At 40.0% G+C, this 17,853-nt stretch overlaps 1 protein-coding gene across 1 annotated transcript in view; it reads left to right on the top strand.

Moving 5' to 3' along the window:
• Positions 1 to 3,864: 3,864 nt before the first annotated feature.
• The window catches only part of pth2ra (parathyroid hormone 2 receptor a), a gene marked incomplete at its 5' end in the record, with an annotated part of 57,684 nt that continues 43,695 nt past the window's right edge, over positions 3,865 to 17,853 (top strand). The window contains 4 exons of the mRNA XM_005752732.2: positions 3,865 to 3,970; positions 8,732 to 8,842; positions 9,514 to 9,638; positions 13,364 to 13,461. Of these exons, the coding sequence (XP_005752789.2) occupies positions 3,865 to 3,970; positions 8,732 to 8,842; positions 9,514 to 9,638; positions 13,364 to 13,461 (440 nt within the window). The remainder of the gene's footprint in view (positions 3,971 to 8,731; positions 8,843 to 9,513; positions 9,639 to 13,363; positions 13,462 to 17,853) is intronic.

The raw sequence follows: 17,853 nt of genomic DNA, 5'->3' as shown, positions 1-17,853 counted from the left end.
TCCATAGGGCGGGCACTCTCCCCAGTCGCAGACTGAGATTGAAGACTCGTTGTAGCGGCTCCCCAAGTTCAGCAGCACATGCCTTCTGAATAACAATCCTGGTCATGTTTGGGGAAGAATCGTGACAGCAATCTTACCAGGTCACATGTATATTTTCTGCATCAGCCTCAAAATGGAAAGCATGTTGGATTTGCATAAAGAAAAAGTCTGTGGCAGAAAGAGAGAGCAAAAGAAAAAGGAATGCAAATGTTTTACATTAAAAAACTCTAATACATTTATTATCTCAGTCATTTTCACTTCTACAGAAAGAAATCATTTAAATAAATTAGGAAAAGCAGTGTTGAGAAAGGGCGATTTAAGTTTTTGGGCGAATCATCTTTTCATAAGTCATAAGTGTAATAATCTCACCAGCACATTCTTTATATATTTTTCATTTTCATTCATGCCAAGTGTTAAATGTATAAATATTCAAGGCCTAAATTTTTGGCAACGTGTGAGTAGCTGAAGAGTGAATCTATATTATTGCTCGTCTCCAAGAATTTATGCACCACAAAAAATCTGCTTTAAATTCTGCATTGATTGATGAAAGTGAGGCAAAAATTGAATCGAGGACTCTCCATGAGAAGAGATGTCACCCAAAATTCTCCCCACACTAGCTTTGCAAGGTTGGATCTCATCTCATTGATCTTATTGCAGCTTTTGATACATTCTCCCACCACACCGTCCGCTATAGATTAGTCTCTAATGGCATAAACAGTCACTCGCATGGTGTTCTCGTACCTCTCCGGCTGTTCAGTTTGTGCAAATAAATATACATATATATCAGTATAATTCAGATTATTGTGGTGTGCCTGTCCCAGGGGCTTTGCTCTTCAATATTTATCTTCTACCTCTCTGCAATATTTTCAGGTGATATAACACTCATTTCTGTTTATCTTCCAAACCCACTGCTATTCTCCCACCACGTCTCTTTCTGATTGTTTAGTTAAAATTAAAGTTTAGTTTACTCATAATTTTCTTTAACTTAATAATAATGAAAATATAATTTATTTTTATTGCCATAAAATTGATGTGGTTTAAAACTATTAGTTATTCATTAACTATTAATTAAGAACATTAAGAGCTGGATGGCCTGAAAGCCATAATCTGAGATCCTTCCCAGACGCCTTAATGCCCACTCGCATCCTGGGCCATTTGACCTCAGCAAATCACATGATAGGGTGGGACTAGGCTTCACAATGGCTGATTGTGACCCACACCCGTTTTCACACATTGGCTCGTGGGATTAGGCAGAGGACCAATAGGGGGTCCATGACCCTCTTGGGAGACACTCCCATAGGGTTTAAAATCTGGGGCTCTTAGAACTAAAGAAGCTTCTTGGATGAGAGGTGAAACGTCTTCAAGGAAACTTAAAGTAGTCCAGACTCTTTTCTTTTCAAGCTCTATAGACTAATCTGCCCATTACTTTATGCAGGATTCCCAAGTTAGAACATGTGGCCCATTATGCTAGAGCTTCACTTGGTAAATGTAGCAGCCGCCTTCTTCCTTGACCGGAGATTTGCAGATCTGGTTAAAATATTGGTGACGCAATGCAGATGATGGGAAAGCTAAAAAGTTTATCGCCAAAGCAGATAAGTAGAAATCTACTGTAGCAGAATACTTATAATTTCTCAAACTTAACATAATTGTTTAAAATTAAATATTGAAGTTAAATGGTTACAGCTGGCTAAATAGCAATAACTGCAGTTCTTGCATGTTAAACTGTTTGTTGCCTTTGACTGGATCTCTAGTCAAACAAAACCATATAAACCAGGGGAAAACATGAGACTGAGAATATTGGATATTCTCAGTCTCACATTCATTTTTATTTAGAAAAGGAAATTAAAATACTCTTGGAAAGGCTGTCGTAGTTCTGACTTTGTTTATAGAATAATTCTGAACTTCAGCTAAACAGCAGTAAAAACAACGAATGCTCTAACAAGTATTTGGAGCCACTCACTTATTTTCATGGAGAACAACAATAACAACAACAACAAAAACCTAACAAACAAATTTAAAAAACACTTATTTACATTAGTATATGTGAGGGGGCAAACTCCTCAAGATGGGTGGTGACCATGGTGGCCATTTAGAAGTCGGCCATCTTGGATACAACTTTTGTTTTTTCAATAGGAAGAGGGTCATGTGACACATCAAACTTATTGGTAATGTCACAAGAAAAACAATGGTGTGCTTGGTTTCAACGTAACTTTATTCTTTCATGAGTTATTTACAAGTTTCTGACCACTTATAAAATGTGTCCTATGTGCTGCCCATTGGGTTGGATTGTCAATGCAACCCTCTTCTCCGACTCTTCACACACTGATAGCAACACCGCAGGAGAAATGCCAGCACAGGCATCCAGCATCCGTAGTTTCAGGTGCTGCACGGCTCGTATCTTCACACCATAGACAATTGCCTTCAGATGACCCCAAAGATAAAAGTCTAAGGGGGTCAGATCGGGAGACCCTGGGGGCCATTCAACTGGCTCACGACGACCAATCCACTTTCCAGGAAACTGTTCATCTAGGAATGCTCGGACCTGCACCCATAATGTGGTGGTGCACCATCTTGCTGGAAAAACTCAGGGAACGTGCCAGCTTCAGTGCATAAAGAGGGAAACACATCATCATGTAGCAATTTCAAATATCCAGTGGCCTTGAGGTTTCCATTGATGAAGAATGGACCCACTATCGTTGTCCCCATATACCACACCAAACCATCACTTTGTTGTTCCAACAGGAGGAGGAGGATCCATCCAATGTGGGTTAGTGTCAGACCAATAGCGATGGTTTTGTTTGTTAACTTCACCATTCACATAAACGTTTGCCTCATCACTGAACAAAATCTTCTGCGTGAACTGAGGGTCCTGTTCCAGTTTTTGTTTTGTTCATTCTGCAAATTCTGTGGCCGATCTGGGTCATCCTCGTTGAGATGCTGCAGTAGCTGGAGTTTGTAAGGGTGCCATTTGTGAGTAGCTAATATCCGCCGAAGGGATGTTCGACTAATGCCACTCTCCAGTGACATGTGGCGAGTGCTACGCTGTGGGCTCTTGCTGAATGAAGCTAGGACAGCCACTGATGTTTCTTCATCAGTGACAGTTTTCTTGCGTCCACATTTTGGCAAATCCAACACTGAATCAGTTTCACGAAACTCAGCAAGCAGTTTGCTGACTGTAGCATGGGAGATGGGTGGTCTCGTTGAAATCTGCTGCAATGACCCGGTTACTGCGTTCACCAGATATCAACACAATTTCGCTCCTCACGTGTTAACCTCTTTGACATGTCAATGGCTGTGAACAAAGAGAAACTTGTAAATAACTCGTGAAAGAATAAAGTTACATTGAAACCAAGCACACCATTGTTTTTCTTGTGACATTACCAATAAGTCTGATGTGTCACATGGCCCTCTTCCTATTGAAAAAACAAAAGTTGTATCCAAGATGGCCGACTTCTAAATGGCCACCATGGTCACCGCCCATCTTGAGGAGTTTGCCCCCTCACATATACTAATGTGCCACAAACAGGACTTTAATATCACCAACCATTCCCATGTTATTATGGTGTATCCATATAAATGGCCCACCTTGTATAATACCTATAAAGAAGTCGCTTTACATGCATCAAAGAGTTTCTAATTTTAAAATTCACATAGTTTTTTATATATGCTCAGTTCAAGATTAAAATCAAAGACCTGGGGCAGAGCAGGTCTGGCCCAGAGCACGCAGGAAGATGTTCCCAGTGTTGTTCAAATTTCAGGAAATGGTGACTTACAGTCATGTATGCACAGGGTCAAAGATCTGATCGTGTTTGCTGTGCTCTACAGATGGGGTTTGATGGGCCGCTCTCTGCACAGGAGCAGATGTACATCCTGTATGAAATCAAAATGCAGTGCTACCAGAATCTCTCCAACACTGAACCAGGAATCACAGGTACAAACCATACACGCAGATACACACAGTCGCTGCAAAACAACACTCAACTCATTTGAGCTTAGCTGAAACATCAACACTTTAAATTGTATGATGGGGGAAAAATTAGGACGATTCCAAAAATAATGGAATCAATACTTTTGATTAAACATCTTTTCCCAACTGTCAGTAAACAGGGAAAATTAAAACAAAAGGAAATCAATATTTGATGTGACCACAAACTCTTCTGCACTCCTTATCTCAATTAAGGATGCTCAGTGCTCAGAGAGCAGAAAGGAGGGAGTCATATTTGTATATGGAGCTTCCACTTTTGCAAGCAAAAAATTGACGAGTATCTAAAAGTGATTCTTACAACCTAAACCCAGGATTTAAAGCACACCCTCTGGCTTCTGCAACCCGGTTGGGTAACAGGGGATGTGCTCAAACAGCCAATAACATAACATTTGTGCTACATATGTGATAATCAGAATCAGAATCAGAATACTTTATTGATCCCGGGGGGAAATTATTTATCTGTTGTAAGATCTGTTTGCATTTAATTCAACTTTGCAGAGCTGATAAGAAATTAAGTCAATAAAATCAAAAGGATGTTTCAAGGACATTTGAACTAAAGACAGTTTTGTTTTTTATTTTTCCTTTACAGTATATTATATATAAACCAATTATTTATATAATCTTTTGTTTTCAACTTGAAACTCTCGTTTGTTCAGCTTTCATAACCAGTGATTATGCAAGTATTTAACAGAATAATAGAGGCTAACATTTCTGTGCTCGTTAATGAGTAATTTCAATTAAAACACCACATGTTTGGAATCAATTTGAAATCAGAGCTGCAGCAGCAAATGAGCCAGCATGCTCCATCAGAAGTGGGCGCAGCTTACCCCTCAGCCTTCAGCACCAGACCTGGGCAGACTGCAGGGTGTACATTTCTCTCTCTGGATGCTTTTGTGCTTTTTTACCTCTTTATTTTCCAGGTGGCAGGTGTATAATCACTGATGGACAGTTGGTCTTGCCTTCCAGAATACATAAAATATTAAACAGCTGATTTTAAATAGTTTCTTGAAATAACTCTTTTCTTTTTGTTAATGTCACCAACGGCAGCTGTGAGTGTGCCCTGAGTCTGTCCTATAGGTCCTGTGGGCTGACATTGATTTATTGTCCCAGATGTTTAGCACTGGGCTCAGACTATTTCTGTTCCACAGAGCTTTTAGTGAAACAGAAGAGTATGACTGTGTCTTTCAATATTACACGTTACAAGACATACACAGGAAGTAAAGCTGCTGTGTAGGGAGCCTTTTTCAGTATTTCAGGCTCGTCTTCACTCTTTTGATCCAGAATGAAAATCAGAGGGCACAACAGTCTCAGATTGTGTTGAGGTGCACGCACACAGAGCTCTTCAACATCCCAAATCAACTTTCACATAGTTTTGCTTTTATAGCTCACATCACCCGTATTATGTGACATCTTGAGATATGAGTGAAAATATAGTTTTCAATGCAGATGAGGCAGATCTGAGAGGTGTTAGATTAATGCCTGCCTGCTGTAATGTTATTTCAGCCAGTGTGATTTAGGCTCTAACAGAAACATCAGCAGACTTTCTGATGTCCTGGTTGATTCCCACATCTGGCTTTGTGTCAAATTCTTCCCTTTGGGCTTTAATTGATGTCATTTATAATATGCACCATTATCCCCATATCTAAATGATTTAGTCTCACGCCTCCCTGTGATGTCAGGAGCTGCCATTAAACCTTTGGCCTTCTAACACATTCAGAAACTGTTGTTCCATCTATTTCCTTTCAGATCTAAATAGCAATTAAACGTGTAAGTGGCTTTTAATGAAGGATGGTCAGTGAATCTGTTTTTTTGGCTACTCGCTAAATAAACAAGTCACAGATTGTGTTTCCTGTTGAAAGGGTGTTTGGAAAAACTTGCCTGCTGAGGCAGTAATTAGATGTCATTAAAAAAGAAAGCAAGAGTGAATAGTTTGAGTTGAATCCAGGCTCAGTCACTGTAATTGAAATTATACAATAGGGCTGTGCGATATGACCAAAATCTCATATCCCGATATTAAGACATCTACCGTTGATAACGATATAAATCACAAAAATGTAACATTTTCTGTAAATTCTGTGAAAGTCGAGCTGACTTGCGTGAAGTGTTTCCAGCTGGGCGTCGTGTACCTCAGGGGTCTCGAACTCCAGGCCTCGAGGGCCGGTGTCCTGCAGGTTTTAGATGTGTCCTTGATCCAACACAGCTGATTTAAATGGCTAAATTACCTCCTCAACATGTCTTGAAGTTCTCCAGAGTCCTGGTAATGAACTAATCATTTGAATCAGGTGTGTTGACCTAGGGTGAGATCTAAAATCTGCAGGACACCGGTCCTCGAGGCCTGGAGTTCGAGACCCCTGGTGTACCTGGAGTCGAGTGTTTTAACCGATGCATGAAACGATACATTTTTAGACATAAGTTTTAACGGCGCTGTTTTCTTTGTGAGTATTTATTACACGGCGTGCTGCGGGGAAAAGCCTGTTCTAACGTTTGAGTCCAAGGTTTATTTTTTAGCACTCTTTTTTGCTTCTCATCCGTAAACACTCTGCATCTTTCACGTCATTCAGTTTATTTTGAAAAGTCTCAACAGGATCTTGAGCTTTATTGTGAAAGGTTTATGTGGAACAAACGGACACGCGGTGGTTTTACCGTCGTTGTTGCTAACGACAACGCATAAAAACAAACGCTTGTCCATCCATAGTGTGGTTATATTAAATATAAGAGAAAGAGACAACTTTAAGAAATTAATATAGCCACTACAGTGACCATCAAAACGGTGAAAAAATATTGCCGTTAACATTTTATTTTGCGACACCACAAAACAAACGATTGCGTAAAATGAAACTATAGATGTTTTTATATCGTTATATCGAACAGCCCTATTATACAGCTCAAAAATATTACAGGAACACTTAAATCACACATCAGGTGATGACGACTGAAAACCTCGACTCGTGTCTGTAATTTGATTAGAACAAAATGACACAACAGCAGTCAGTGGAAGCTGAAATCAACCCTTTGAGGTGTGGATAAAAAAAAAAAAATCACACCAACGTTAAAAGTTTAGATGATCAAGTGTTCATTTAATGGTTTTTCATCAGAGATTCTCGTCTATATTAAGATGATTTCTTGGCTGCACATTCCAATGTGGCTCTGTTGGATTGATACAGTGAACTCTTTTGACTTATTAAGCACAAAGACACAAAGAGAAAACAAAACAAATAAAACGATAAAGCAGATGCACGAACACCACAAAATTACCCGAATCTGTTTGGATAGGAAGGTCTTTATCTGTTTTTAAAGCCTTCTCTGAATTCATAACAAAAAGCTTAGGGCAATGAGGAAACTCATTCTGGAGTGTCCAAGTCGTCACCACCACAAAGGCCCGACTCTTTGTGGTGTCGGGCCTTTAAAACTGCTGTTTTAACCTCCTAGGACCTGGCATCCACATATGTGGACATCACATTTTAGGTTGTCTAGACCAAAATACTAAATTTTGCTCTACAATGGCCTGATATCCACTTATGAGGACATTATACTGCCACTGTTCTATTGAAATTTAAAACGAATGTCCTCACATGTGGATCTCATTTTTCTCAAACAAAAATCAGGTAAAAACATTCATCAGGTCCCAATCAGCCCAAATAACAAAGAGAAATTAAAAGTGCACACCATGAAAGAATTCGGGTTTTAGGAGATTAAAGGCACAGCAGTAATCTCTGCTCTGAAAACTAAAAAGGAGATCAATAATCAAAGCTCTGAGACCTACTGGGGAGAGCTAATTTTCATGTTTCATAAACCAGTTTGAGATGATTTCATCTTTGTGACACGGAGCGTTACCCAGCCATCAGGTGATGGAAACGCTGTGGATGTAAATGGACAGACCTGCTCAGCAACAACGCTCAGGTAGGCTGTGGGATTCAAACAGTGGGTCCAAATAAACATTCGCCACATCGTTTCACCACCAGCCTGAGCCGGTGACCTGGGATGGAGCCACACTTGTTTGTTTTTAAATTAAATCCTGAATCTGAATATCGCAGCAGAAATCGAGACAGTTTTCCAATCTTTTATTGTCTTGTTGTGGCGACACCAAATTATAACCCGTTTCCTGTTCTTAGCTGTCAGGAGCGGCCCCAGTGTGGTTTTCTGCTTCAAGGTTCGGTGTATTATATTCAGAGACGCTTTTCTGCATACCTCAGGTGTGAATAGGGGCTATTTGAGTTCCTGTTGCCTTCCTGTCAGCTTGAAGCAGTTTGGCCATTCTCCTGACATCTGCGAGACATTTGTGCAAAGGAACTGCTGCTCACTGGATGACAGACCTTTGTTGATCTGCTGGCATTTTCTGAGAAAAGCATCTCAAGGCTTTACAGTTTCTGAAATACTCCAACCAGCCTCTCTTGAACCAACAATCATGCCACATTCAAAGTCACTTAAATCCCCTTTCTTTGCTACTTTCATGTTCACTTTGAACAGCAGGTTGTTGTGACCATGTCTACATGGCTAAATGATGTGCTGAGCCGACATTAATGAGCAGTTGAACAGGTGCACCTAACAAAGTGGCCTGTGAGCGTACAAGCCTATTTGCATCACAATGTGAATGGATATATATGATAGAAGTCCATATTCTTGGCATGTAAAACAAACAAGCACACATAGGAAAAACAGAGGGTATCATATCGGTGACGTGTTGACTTCTTCATCTTCTCACTGCAGATGAGGTGTGCCCTCCAGACTGGGACGGTCTGATTTGTTGGCCCCACGGCTCCCCCGGGCTCATTACCAAGGTCCCCTGCCCATCGTACATCTATGACTTCAATCACCAAGGTTAACACTTTTCTTTTCCAGCACTGAATTAGAGCTTAACATGCAAAGAAAAACTCAAACTGTTCAGCGAACATCTAATACAAGCATTTTCAGCATGACTCGTTATATTCTCAGGTAGCGCGTACAATCCGAAAAAGAGTTTTGAGGATTTTGAAGGTCTTGGACAAGATGAAAGTTTGCTTTTTGAGAAATTTTGCTCTGATGTGTTCTTCAAAGAAAAGTGGAACATCATATTTGGTGGATAATTAGTGAAACTGTGTGGTCCTTACAGCAGGATTCTTGAATAATTTCAGCTTCATATTCAGGCCACAAAGAAAAAAAATTAAAGAATTAAAGTGGAACGAACTCTGTCCATCACATCGAGCGTCAACATTAATGTTTTAAATTCAGTCATTAATAGTTTGATTTACATCCGTTCTTTTCCTGATGTGAAAGTCACAATGAATTGAAGGTAAAAAGGTTTTTAAAGGCATTAAAAATAATTTTTTCCCTTTTATATACGACACAGAACTAAGGTGTAGTTTTTATTATTCATTGTGATTAATAATTTCAGATCACCTGTGTAAGAATAGATGTGTTTGGGCCATTTATGCATTAGTTACTTAAACCTTTTTAAAGGTGTTTTTGTTTGAGTGAAATTCTTTTTTATTTTTAAAATGGGCATTTTGTAGGACATGCTTACAGGAAGTGTGACATCAACGGTTCCTGGGTCTTTGTGGAGCAGTGGAACAAAACATGGACCAATTACTCAGAGTGTTTACGCTTTCTCCAGCCCTTCAGTGACGAAGATGGGAGAGTAAGTATCACTATAAAATATTAAAGTTGCAGCTGTATGTGTGAAATATGTTTTCCATTGTGAGTATACAGTAAAAGTCTCCAGCCACCCCTCATTTCTGTACATTTTGCTTCCAAGCAGCCAGACTTTCTCTTAACTTAAGCCTGACGACCTTTCCTGGGTGCATACTGCACGATCACACCACTGCACCACCCTTTTTCCTATTATTAATGAACTCAACACTGGCTTTGAATCATTCAAACAAAACAAAAAAAGGTCCTAAATCAAGAGATGAAGCAACTATGTGTCTAAAACAGACAAGAGACAACAAAGAACCACATTTAAATTGTATCTTTTGGCACTTTATTACAAGCAGCCTGTTGCAAAGACACATTTCTTCCTGTTTCTTCAGCTGAAACCATGAAAAATGCCAAAGATAACACAGTTTGACAGGCATGAAATAGTATTTTTACACCAACACGCTGCTATAAGCTGAAAACTTGGCATTGTTGCCTCTTAACTCATTCACTGCCATTGACGTCTATAGCCGTCAATGGCAGTGAATGAGTCAATGGGTTTAACTCATTCACTGCCAATGGCTGGCAGTGAATGAGTTAAAAATTTTAAGGACACTAGACAAGTGGAGAACAAAAGAAGAAGTGACAGGCCTAAAAACGATCCACTGCAGATGAACAGTGTCTGAGAGCCACACAGACCCGACGCAGGAGCTGAGAGATGCACCTGAACCTTCAGCTGATCCACCCGCTGTTCACCGAAGCCTCATCAGAAATGGAAGGGTGGCTGTCAAGAAGTCATTTTTAGAGAAGGGAAGCGGGAGGAACGCCTGATGTGTGCTTTAGACAAGAGACAACTGGGCTGGAAGTCAGTGGCAGGGTGGAGTGATGAATCTAAATTTGAAAATATTTGGTTCAGATCTTCATCGGTTTGTCTGTAGGAGGTCTGGGGAGGTACACTGAGTATCTACACTTGCCTGTAACACTCTGTGATGGGTTGGAGCTGGATTTCAGCCAGTGTTGCTGGAGAGCTTGTTAAAACGACTGAAAATATGAACGCAGAAAAGTACCATTAGATTTAGATCTACAGTGTAATCCTATCTGGAAAGCATCTGATTTCAGCATTCAGGCTGTGCTGAAGAAAAAAGCAGCCATACAATTTCTTTGACTTTTAAGCTCTTTCAAAATGTACAAACTGTGCTTTCACCTCACATACTGTTTCCATGTTTCGATAAATTGCTGCCATATCTTCCATTTTCCCATCTGAATGTAAATAAACGAGGGGTGAATCAAGCCTCGCGCAGTGTTGCACACAGGTCAATAAACATACATAGAGCAGACCTCTGTGAATAAGCCTGGATGTTCTCTGAAACATCTGCTGCCCCGTCTGCTCCATCTTACACAAACATCTGTTTGTGTGCAGAGCTTCATATTCTTACCTCGAGTGTCTAACAACCAAACAGCTCCTCATCCTCTGAAGCTCACGTTCTCACCCTTTTTACTTGTTATCCTTTAACACAGCTTTCAGGCTCTCATCACAGGCTGCATATTTATGAGTTGTTAGGTGTTCATTATGTGTTCCTTCTCAGGTTGTAGAAGAAAAACGATTAAAGGAAATCTGAAACACTGCTAACTTTTGTACAGCAGGATTATGACAGTCTTATTTTCTACTCAGTAATCAGCTCCAAAAAGCATTTCTTACATCCTCTACGGTACCGTCCGCCCAGATATGCCCCCCCAATAAAATACAAAGCAGACATTTGATAAAGAAACCAAACAAAGTGTTCTCAGAAGCTGGTGACTAATCATATAGCAGAATTATTTCAGGACAAATAAGGACACTGTGCTCCAAGCAACCAGAAAATAAATAAAATTTAAAAACATGTAATCATGCAGACAGTCTGCATCTCTTGAAGATCAAACATATTAATCAATATAGCCTAGCATCCGTCATAGTGATTAGTGTGCTGTTTGGTATGATTCATTCTGAAAATATCAATTTTAACTGCAGATTTTGATATTTTAGCCATTTGAAGGCAGAAAAGGATACAAAATCTCAATAATTGGAGAAATTTTCATCTCGTCATCCGTCTGTTTACAGCCATTTAAATTCTCATATTTCATCTAAAAGTTACTTTCATTTACTTTTCCCCTTTCCTTGGTTTGCCTGCTACACATATAAGATGTTAATCAATTCAATTTTATTTATACAGCGCGAAATCACAGCAACAGCCGCCTCAACGCACTTTATATTGTAAGGCAGACCCTACAATAATACATACAGAGACAAACCCAACAATCATATGACCCCCTATGAGCAAGCACTTTGGCGACAGTGGGAAGGAAAAACTCCCTTTTAACAGGAAGAAACCTCCGGCAGAACCAGGCTCAGGGAGGGGCGGGGCCATCTGCTGCGACCGGTTGGGGTGAGAGAAGGAAGACAGGATAAAGACATGCTGTGGAAGAGAGACAGAGATGAATAATAAATGGATTATCCAACCTGACACTACATTAGTGACATTAATATGCCTTCACATCACCTTTTAAAGCAGCTTTTGTAAGTGTATTCACACACATATTCACACAGCAGACAGATAAATGGAGCATCATTAGTATTTGGACTCGTTACCATGTGTTTTCTTAGGTCTTTTGTGTGCGTCTCTAACAGCTCCAGGGGGAAATATTTGACTTTTTAGCTGCTAACTGCTGCTGTGTTCACCGGCTAATTGCCAGCTTTGGATGCCTCATGTCAGGAGTGGGTGTACTGTAGTAGGAAACAAAAAGTAGTCGACGTGCTGCTGCAGAGACTTTGCTTTACTGAGACACTCGAGTTTGGAGGGGTGACAAATTGCAGCCGAGTGATAACAGATAACAAGCTTCCATTCAGTGATGAATTATAGAAAGTTGGGCTGTTTCCATGAAAACAATAAAAAAATAGTAACTTTATAAATAAAAAAGTTTGCCTCTCCAACCTGCTAAACGCTCTCCACAAACTTGCTTTAGATAGAAGAATCAAATCTACAAGCCTTCGAGTCCTTCATCCAACTTGGCTCGATTGCAGCTTTTGTGAAATCACAACTGACTTTGAGCGACTGGTACAGCTTTTTAACGATAAGCCTAACATGTGCTTAATATCTCAAATTTAGTTTGAGGCGTGTTTAACAAAAAGACTTCCAGGTCTGTCGCTTTATAAATGATGGATCAGCTCAGCCTTAATTTCCCTCCATCATCATTTTTCTTTACAAAGAATTAAAATCTTGTCAAGAAAATTAATAATTCTTTTATAAAATTAGCCTTTTAATTTCACTCCACACAGCTTTTCATATTCAACCTATTCATCTAAGCAACCACACTACCCTGGGGATGTCATCTGCTCTGAAAATAAAACATTACCAGGAAGAGAGACTTATAGCCATCCTTTGTTTTTGGTATCAGCTGGATCTTCTGGCTGCTTTGAGCCTAACCACTCCTCGTAGAGATTACATTATCTTAGATTTCCAGGGAATGGATTTGCTGCTAAAACTCCTGAAGTAATTTCTACTCTATCAAAGATTAGGGATGTAATGCTGACTCATTTTTCTGTTTTAATTAAACTCCATTCGTGATGGGCTTTCATGTTCTCATTGCAGCCCCGTTTTTTCCACCATACCATTGTGAGTCATGATTGTGTAAATTGTACCAGTCTTGTTCAGAAGTTGACTAAATAGGAAATGTCTCTCTTTCTTGTCACAGCAAGACTTCTTTGAGCGGCTGTACGTCATGTATACCATTGGCTATGCCGTGTCCTTCAGCTCTCTGCTAGTGGCCATCATGATCATTGGATACTTCCGGTAAGAGAGCAGTTTTTGCTTAAATCATAAACTGCAGTTTGTCAAATCTGAGCTTCTGCAGATAGAAAACACATCAGTGGGAGCTGGACTCCTGCTGCACATCCTGCTTTGGATTCTGAAAATCAGCAGTGGCAGGAACTTAAAAATAACAGCAACATTTAATGCCTTACTGACTTGAACTTTACAGGTTATGAAAATTCCCCAGCAGCCGGGATATTTATATTCTTGTGATGCCTCTGTCAGCTCCCTCGTCAGCTGGAATATTTGTGTCCTGTTGCCTCATGTACCGTTTCGAACCACATCTAGAGGATGCAGAGTTGAGTATACTTCAAATGGCAGAATGCTAATTAGTCTAATTTAGAGTGTGGTGATGGGGACGCTGCCGTCTCACACATCTGCATATGGAAATGTAAGATGTGCTCATTACAGATCTAAACTAAAACACATCCACTCTACTGGACATGTTAGAGATTAGCAGAATAAATAATGACTCATCTGTATGTCCACATGAGACAAGTAGAGATCATTTTATGTGCAGTGTTGACGTTCAGCGGCAGTGCAGCAGTATATGTAGCAAAACTGACCTTCAGGAGCCAAGATTTTCCCTTAGCAATTATTTTAGAACCACAGCCACATTTTTGAAAGTTTCGACAGTTGATGTAAATTTTTTACTTTGTCCTGTCGTATTGGAGCGTAGATATGAGTACCCAGAACGCAGCTTTCAGAGGCAGAATGGACAGAACAAAAATGTGAGCCGTGTCTGATCAAAGCCCAAAAATAACAAATCCAAAAGAGAACAGAGTCCAAAATGCAAAGTAACTAAAGCCAAGAAGAGCAGAGAGGGAAACATGCAGGGAGGCTGCAAGAAGACAAATACTATAAATACACACAAGCAACAGGTGAGGGGGATTACACAGGCGAGCTCAATCATGACAAACACAAAGTGGAAGTAAAACTAATCAATGCCATGAAGGGAAATCAGGCTGCAAAATAAAAGAGGAAATAGAAAACTACTACACACAGATACTGAAACATTAAGAGGCACGGGCGAACAGAGAGGGCAAATGTATAAGCGTAGGGAAATGATGGATGAACGACCAAGAACGAAAGACTGAAGGAACATAATGGAAAATTTAAGACCGCTGCTTCTCCGGGTCAAGCTGACCGTGCCGAATGAAAGGCTCTGACATGCTGTCATATTCTGTCTCCATGTAATCTTTCAGAAATACCACGTGTTGATGTACGAGTTATCTTTTATTACACAGCGCTCGGACCCTGGCAGAAAGATAGCTTGTCTGTATAAATATTCTAGGCTTGCAGTCCCTCTTGGTCAAAAAGCAGGCTACTGGCATGTTGTTTGACCCCTTTGCAAAGGTAAATGAAACTCACAAAGGCATCCTGTGTTCCTCAACAGGAACGGTGCAAGAAAAACTCAAAATAGGAACTGACACTTATTATAAACCAGGAATAAAAAAAACTGGACAATCATAAACCAACTAAGAACATTAAGAAATCAATCAGAAAATACCAGAAATATGAGAACATACTAAACAATATACACAAGGACACAGGGAGCCATTCTTATCTGGCTATGAGGTTAGCATACAAGTCACATCCTGTGTAGTGTTATGCAAACACATCCCTAATTACCAGATCCCGGGCTTCAAAACAAAGTCGTGCACACTTCCCCTCCAGTTCGTCATTCCCTGCATCGCCATCTGCACAGAGCTTGGATCCTGGTAAGCAGTCAATACCATGCCAACTGTTGCAAACAGCCTGGCTGGAAAGACTTAGAATTAGATTTTGGTGGGACTGAGTGTGAAAGGGGCAATCTCTCTGTTGATACGGTGTACTGTTGAAGTTGTAAATACACTGTAAACATCGACTTTTAAAAACCTTGTGCCTTCTTCTTGAAAAAGGGATCGGACCGATGGCTAGCTTTAACAAAATATGTGTCAGACTGACTCTGACCAGAACCCCGGCATTTATCCATGACTGCTACAGGTTTTTACATTTGTGATCCAAATAAAGAAAAATAAACGGCCTTGTAGATAAAACACAAATACATAAGAAAGATGTCATCCAAAAGAAATTGTAAATAGTGGTTTTGTAGTAGTTTTTATTTGGATATGTTTCCAAGCTTCTTCTTTTTTTTAATTAATCTAGAAAAAGTTGCATTTCCTGCGAAAATGCAGTGTGAATGCCGTGTAGTGGAATCTGAAAACAGCAGGAGGAGAACTATCTGCTGAAAACACTTTGTAGAAACTGAAGTCTTTGCTGAAAACCGTTGTATTTGAAAGGGTACACTGAACAATATCAATAAAGCACACTGAGTGCAAGCAGAGAAGACGTGTGACAACAGCCACAGGTAGGATTTGAACCTGCACCACCAGGTCTCACGGCAGCTGCTCATCTCACTGAGCCAAACTAGTTCTTGTCCCAAAGACAGATATGGTGAGAGAAAAAATGTGCAGGGTCCCGAAGAAGCTGAATCGTGCTGAAAAGAGGTGAAGAAGCAGAACTGTATACTCAAAACAGGCGAAAAGGCTGAAATTCTGCTGAAAGAGCAGAAGAGGCTGAAATTGAATTGAAATTGAAAAGAGCGGAACTTGAAGTTTCTGCTGAAAATAGGTGAAGAAAACCGCTGAACAACCTGTAATTTGTGCTGAAAAGAGGTGAAAAAGCTAAAGTGTTTACTGAAAAAAATGTTGCGGGATTCGAACCCTCCTGCTCTGAAAACGGCTGCTCATCTCACTGAGCTAAAACACAGCTCAGCCCGGCAAGCTAACCTGGTGATCACACTGCTAATGTGGTCCCATTCATTAAAATGAGTCAAAAATGACATAGAAAGTTTAATATTTCAAAAAGTATAAAAGTTATCAGCACCAAAAGATATGGCTGGCATTAGCAGAATGAGCAGAAGAGCTTAAAATTTGAATGGTGAAAATCGGATGAAAACTAAGGGAGTAGTTAAGCGGCAAAGAAACGGAGCAACTAGAATAAAGTAGAAGATTAAAGTTTACAGCGAAACAGGATCTCAGTCACGGAATTCACACTATTAATGTTGAAAGTGGTGCCAGTGGAGCTTTTCACCTGGACCACATGAAGGACTTTTTCCTGCTGTGCTTCTGCACTCTGGGAATAAAAGTGGTTTGCTGAACATCTGTGGAAACCAGTAAAGGAATGGATACAGAATCTGATCTTCAAAATCACCATCAATGGCCATCAAAGTTATCAATGTCCATCACTGATTAGGGTAAATTAATTTTTTAACTGGTTCGATTTAAATTGATTAGTTCTAACGAATAACAGCTTCTGAACTATGTTATTTTAAGTAACCTTGAAAAGGAAACTGCAGAATCATGGGCTCAGTTATTTTTAGTATTTTTGAAGGCAGGTTATATCCAAGCAACAGGAAGATACCTCTAATGATCCGGTAACTGGAGCCGGAGCGGCCAACCACATTCATCTGAAAAAGACTCTGCAAATTATGTGACTTACTGTAACAGCTCGCTTCCTTACATAAGAGGATTCAAACAAGTGTAAAGAAATATTTTAAATTATGAAAATAAAAGCTTTGATGTAGATGAAAACTTCGTTTCACATGGACCTGAGAGAGATGCAAGTAAACAGGAGGCGATCATTTCAAACTGCCTTTAATTTTGCAGTTCCACTGGCAGGGCTCTCCTGATTTATTATGGCGTGTTACGGTAGGTGTAATAATCCCATCAACACTTCAAAAACCTTTTGGAAATCCCTGCCCACCTGAAATTGTATATCACACAAAAACCCACTTACCGGTAACTGAAGACGGCATTTCTTAAGATTTAAAACCTGAGTGTAAGAACTGGTCATTTATGCAACACCAGTGTTACACGTTCCCATTTAGAAGCACCTCTCCTGCCTTCTGCATAAAAATAATCCAGAACAATGAGCTCTGTGCCACCACTGATGGGTATCCTGTGTGTAGGTAAACTTCCTCCTGATTTTAACACCAAGTTTTGACTGGGTTGCGAGAGATGGAAGCTGAAAGTTGAGTCAACATCCTCTTACTCTTCAGATGCTAAAGTGCCCGAGGTGATCAGAGATGCATGTTTAAAAAGGGAAACTTCAAACAGAGCACATTTTCTGGATCATTTGCAGCTGAAATTTCAAAGAGCCATCAAGGCTCCGTTTGACAAATACAGGCCTTAAATCCAGTGTTTCTGACTTCTTACAGTGCCGACAAATCTCTGATTCTGATTCTTTATCAGCCCTCAAAGCTCCCGCTGCTGTCTGCCTCAGTTTTTGTCTCTAGAGATAATGTAAACAATGTGTGTTAGAAAATGTAAAGCGCCCTTTAAAGAGCTGCAGTACATTAACCCTATGCAAGCCACAGTCAGCAGTGCTGAG

Source organism: Pundamilia nyererei, unplaced genomic scaffold, assembly GCF_000239375.1.
Source record: "Pundamilia nyererei isolate P.nyererei 1_Seehausen unplaced genomic scaffold, PunNye1.0 scaffold00376, whole genome shotgun sequence".
In the NCBI taxonomy this organism is placed as follows: Eukaryota; Metazoa; Chordata; class Actinopteri; order Cichliformes; family Cichlidae; genus Pundamilia; species Pundamilia nyererei.
This window is presented reverse-complemented; position numbering and strand designations above follow the sequence as displayed.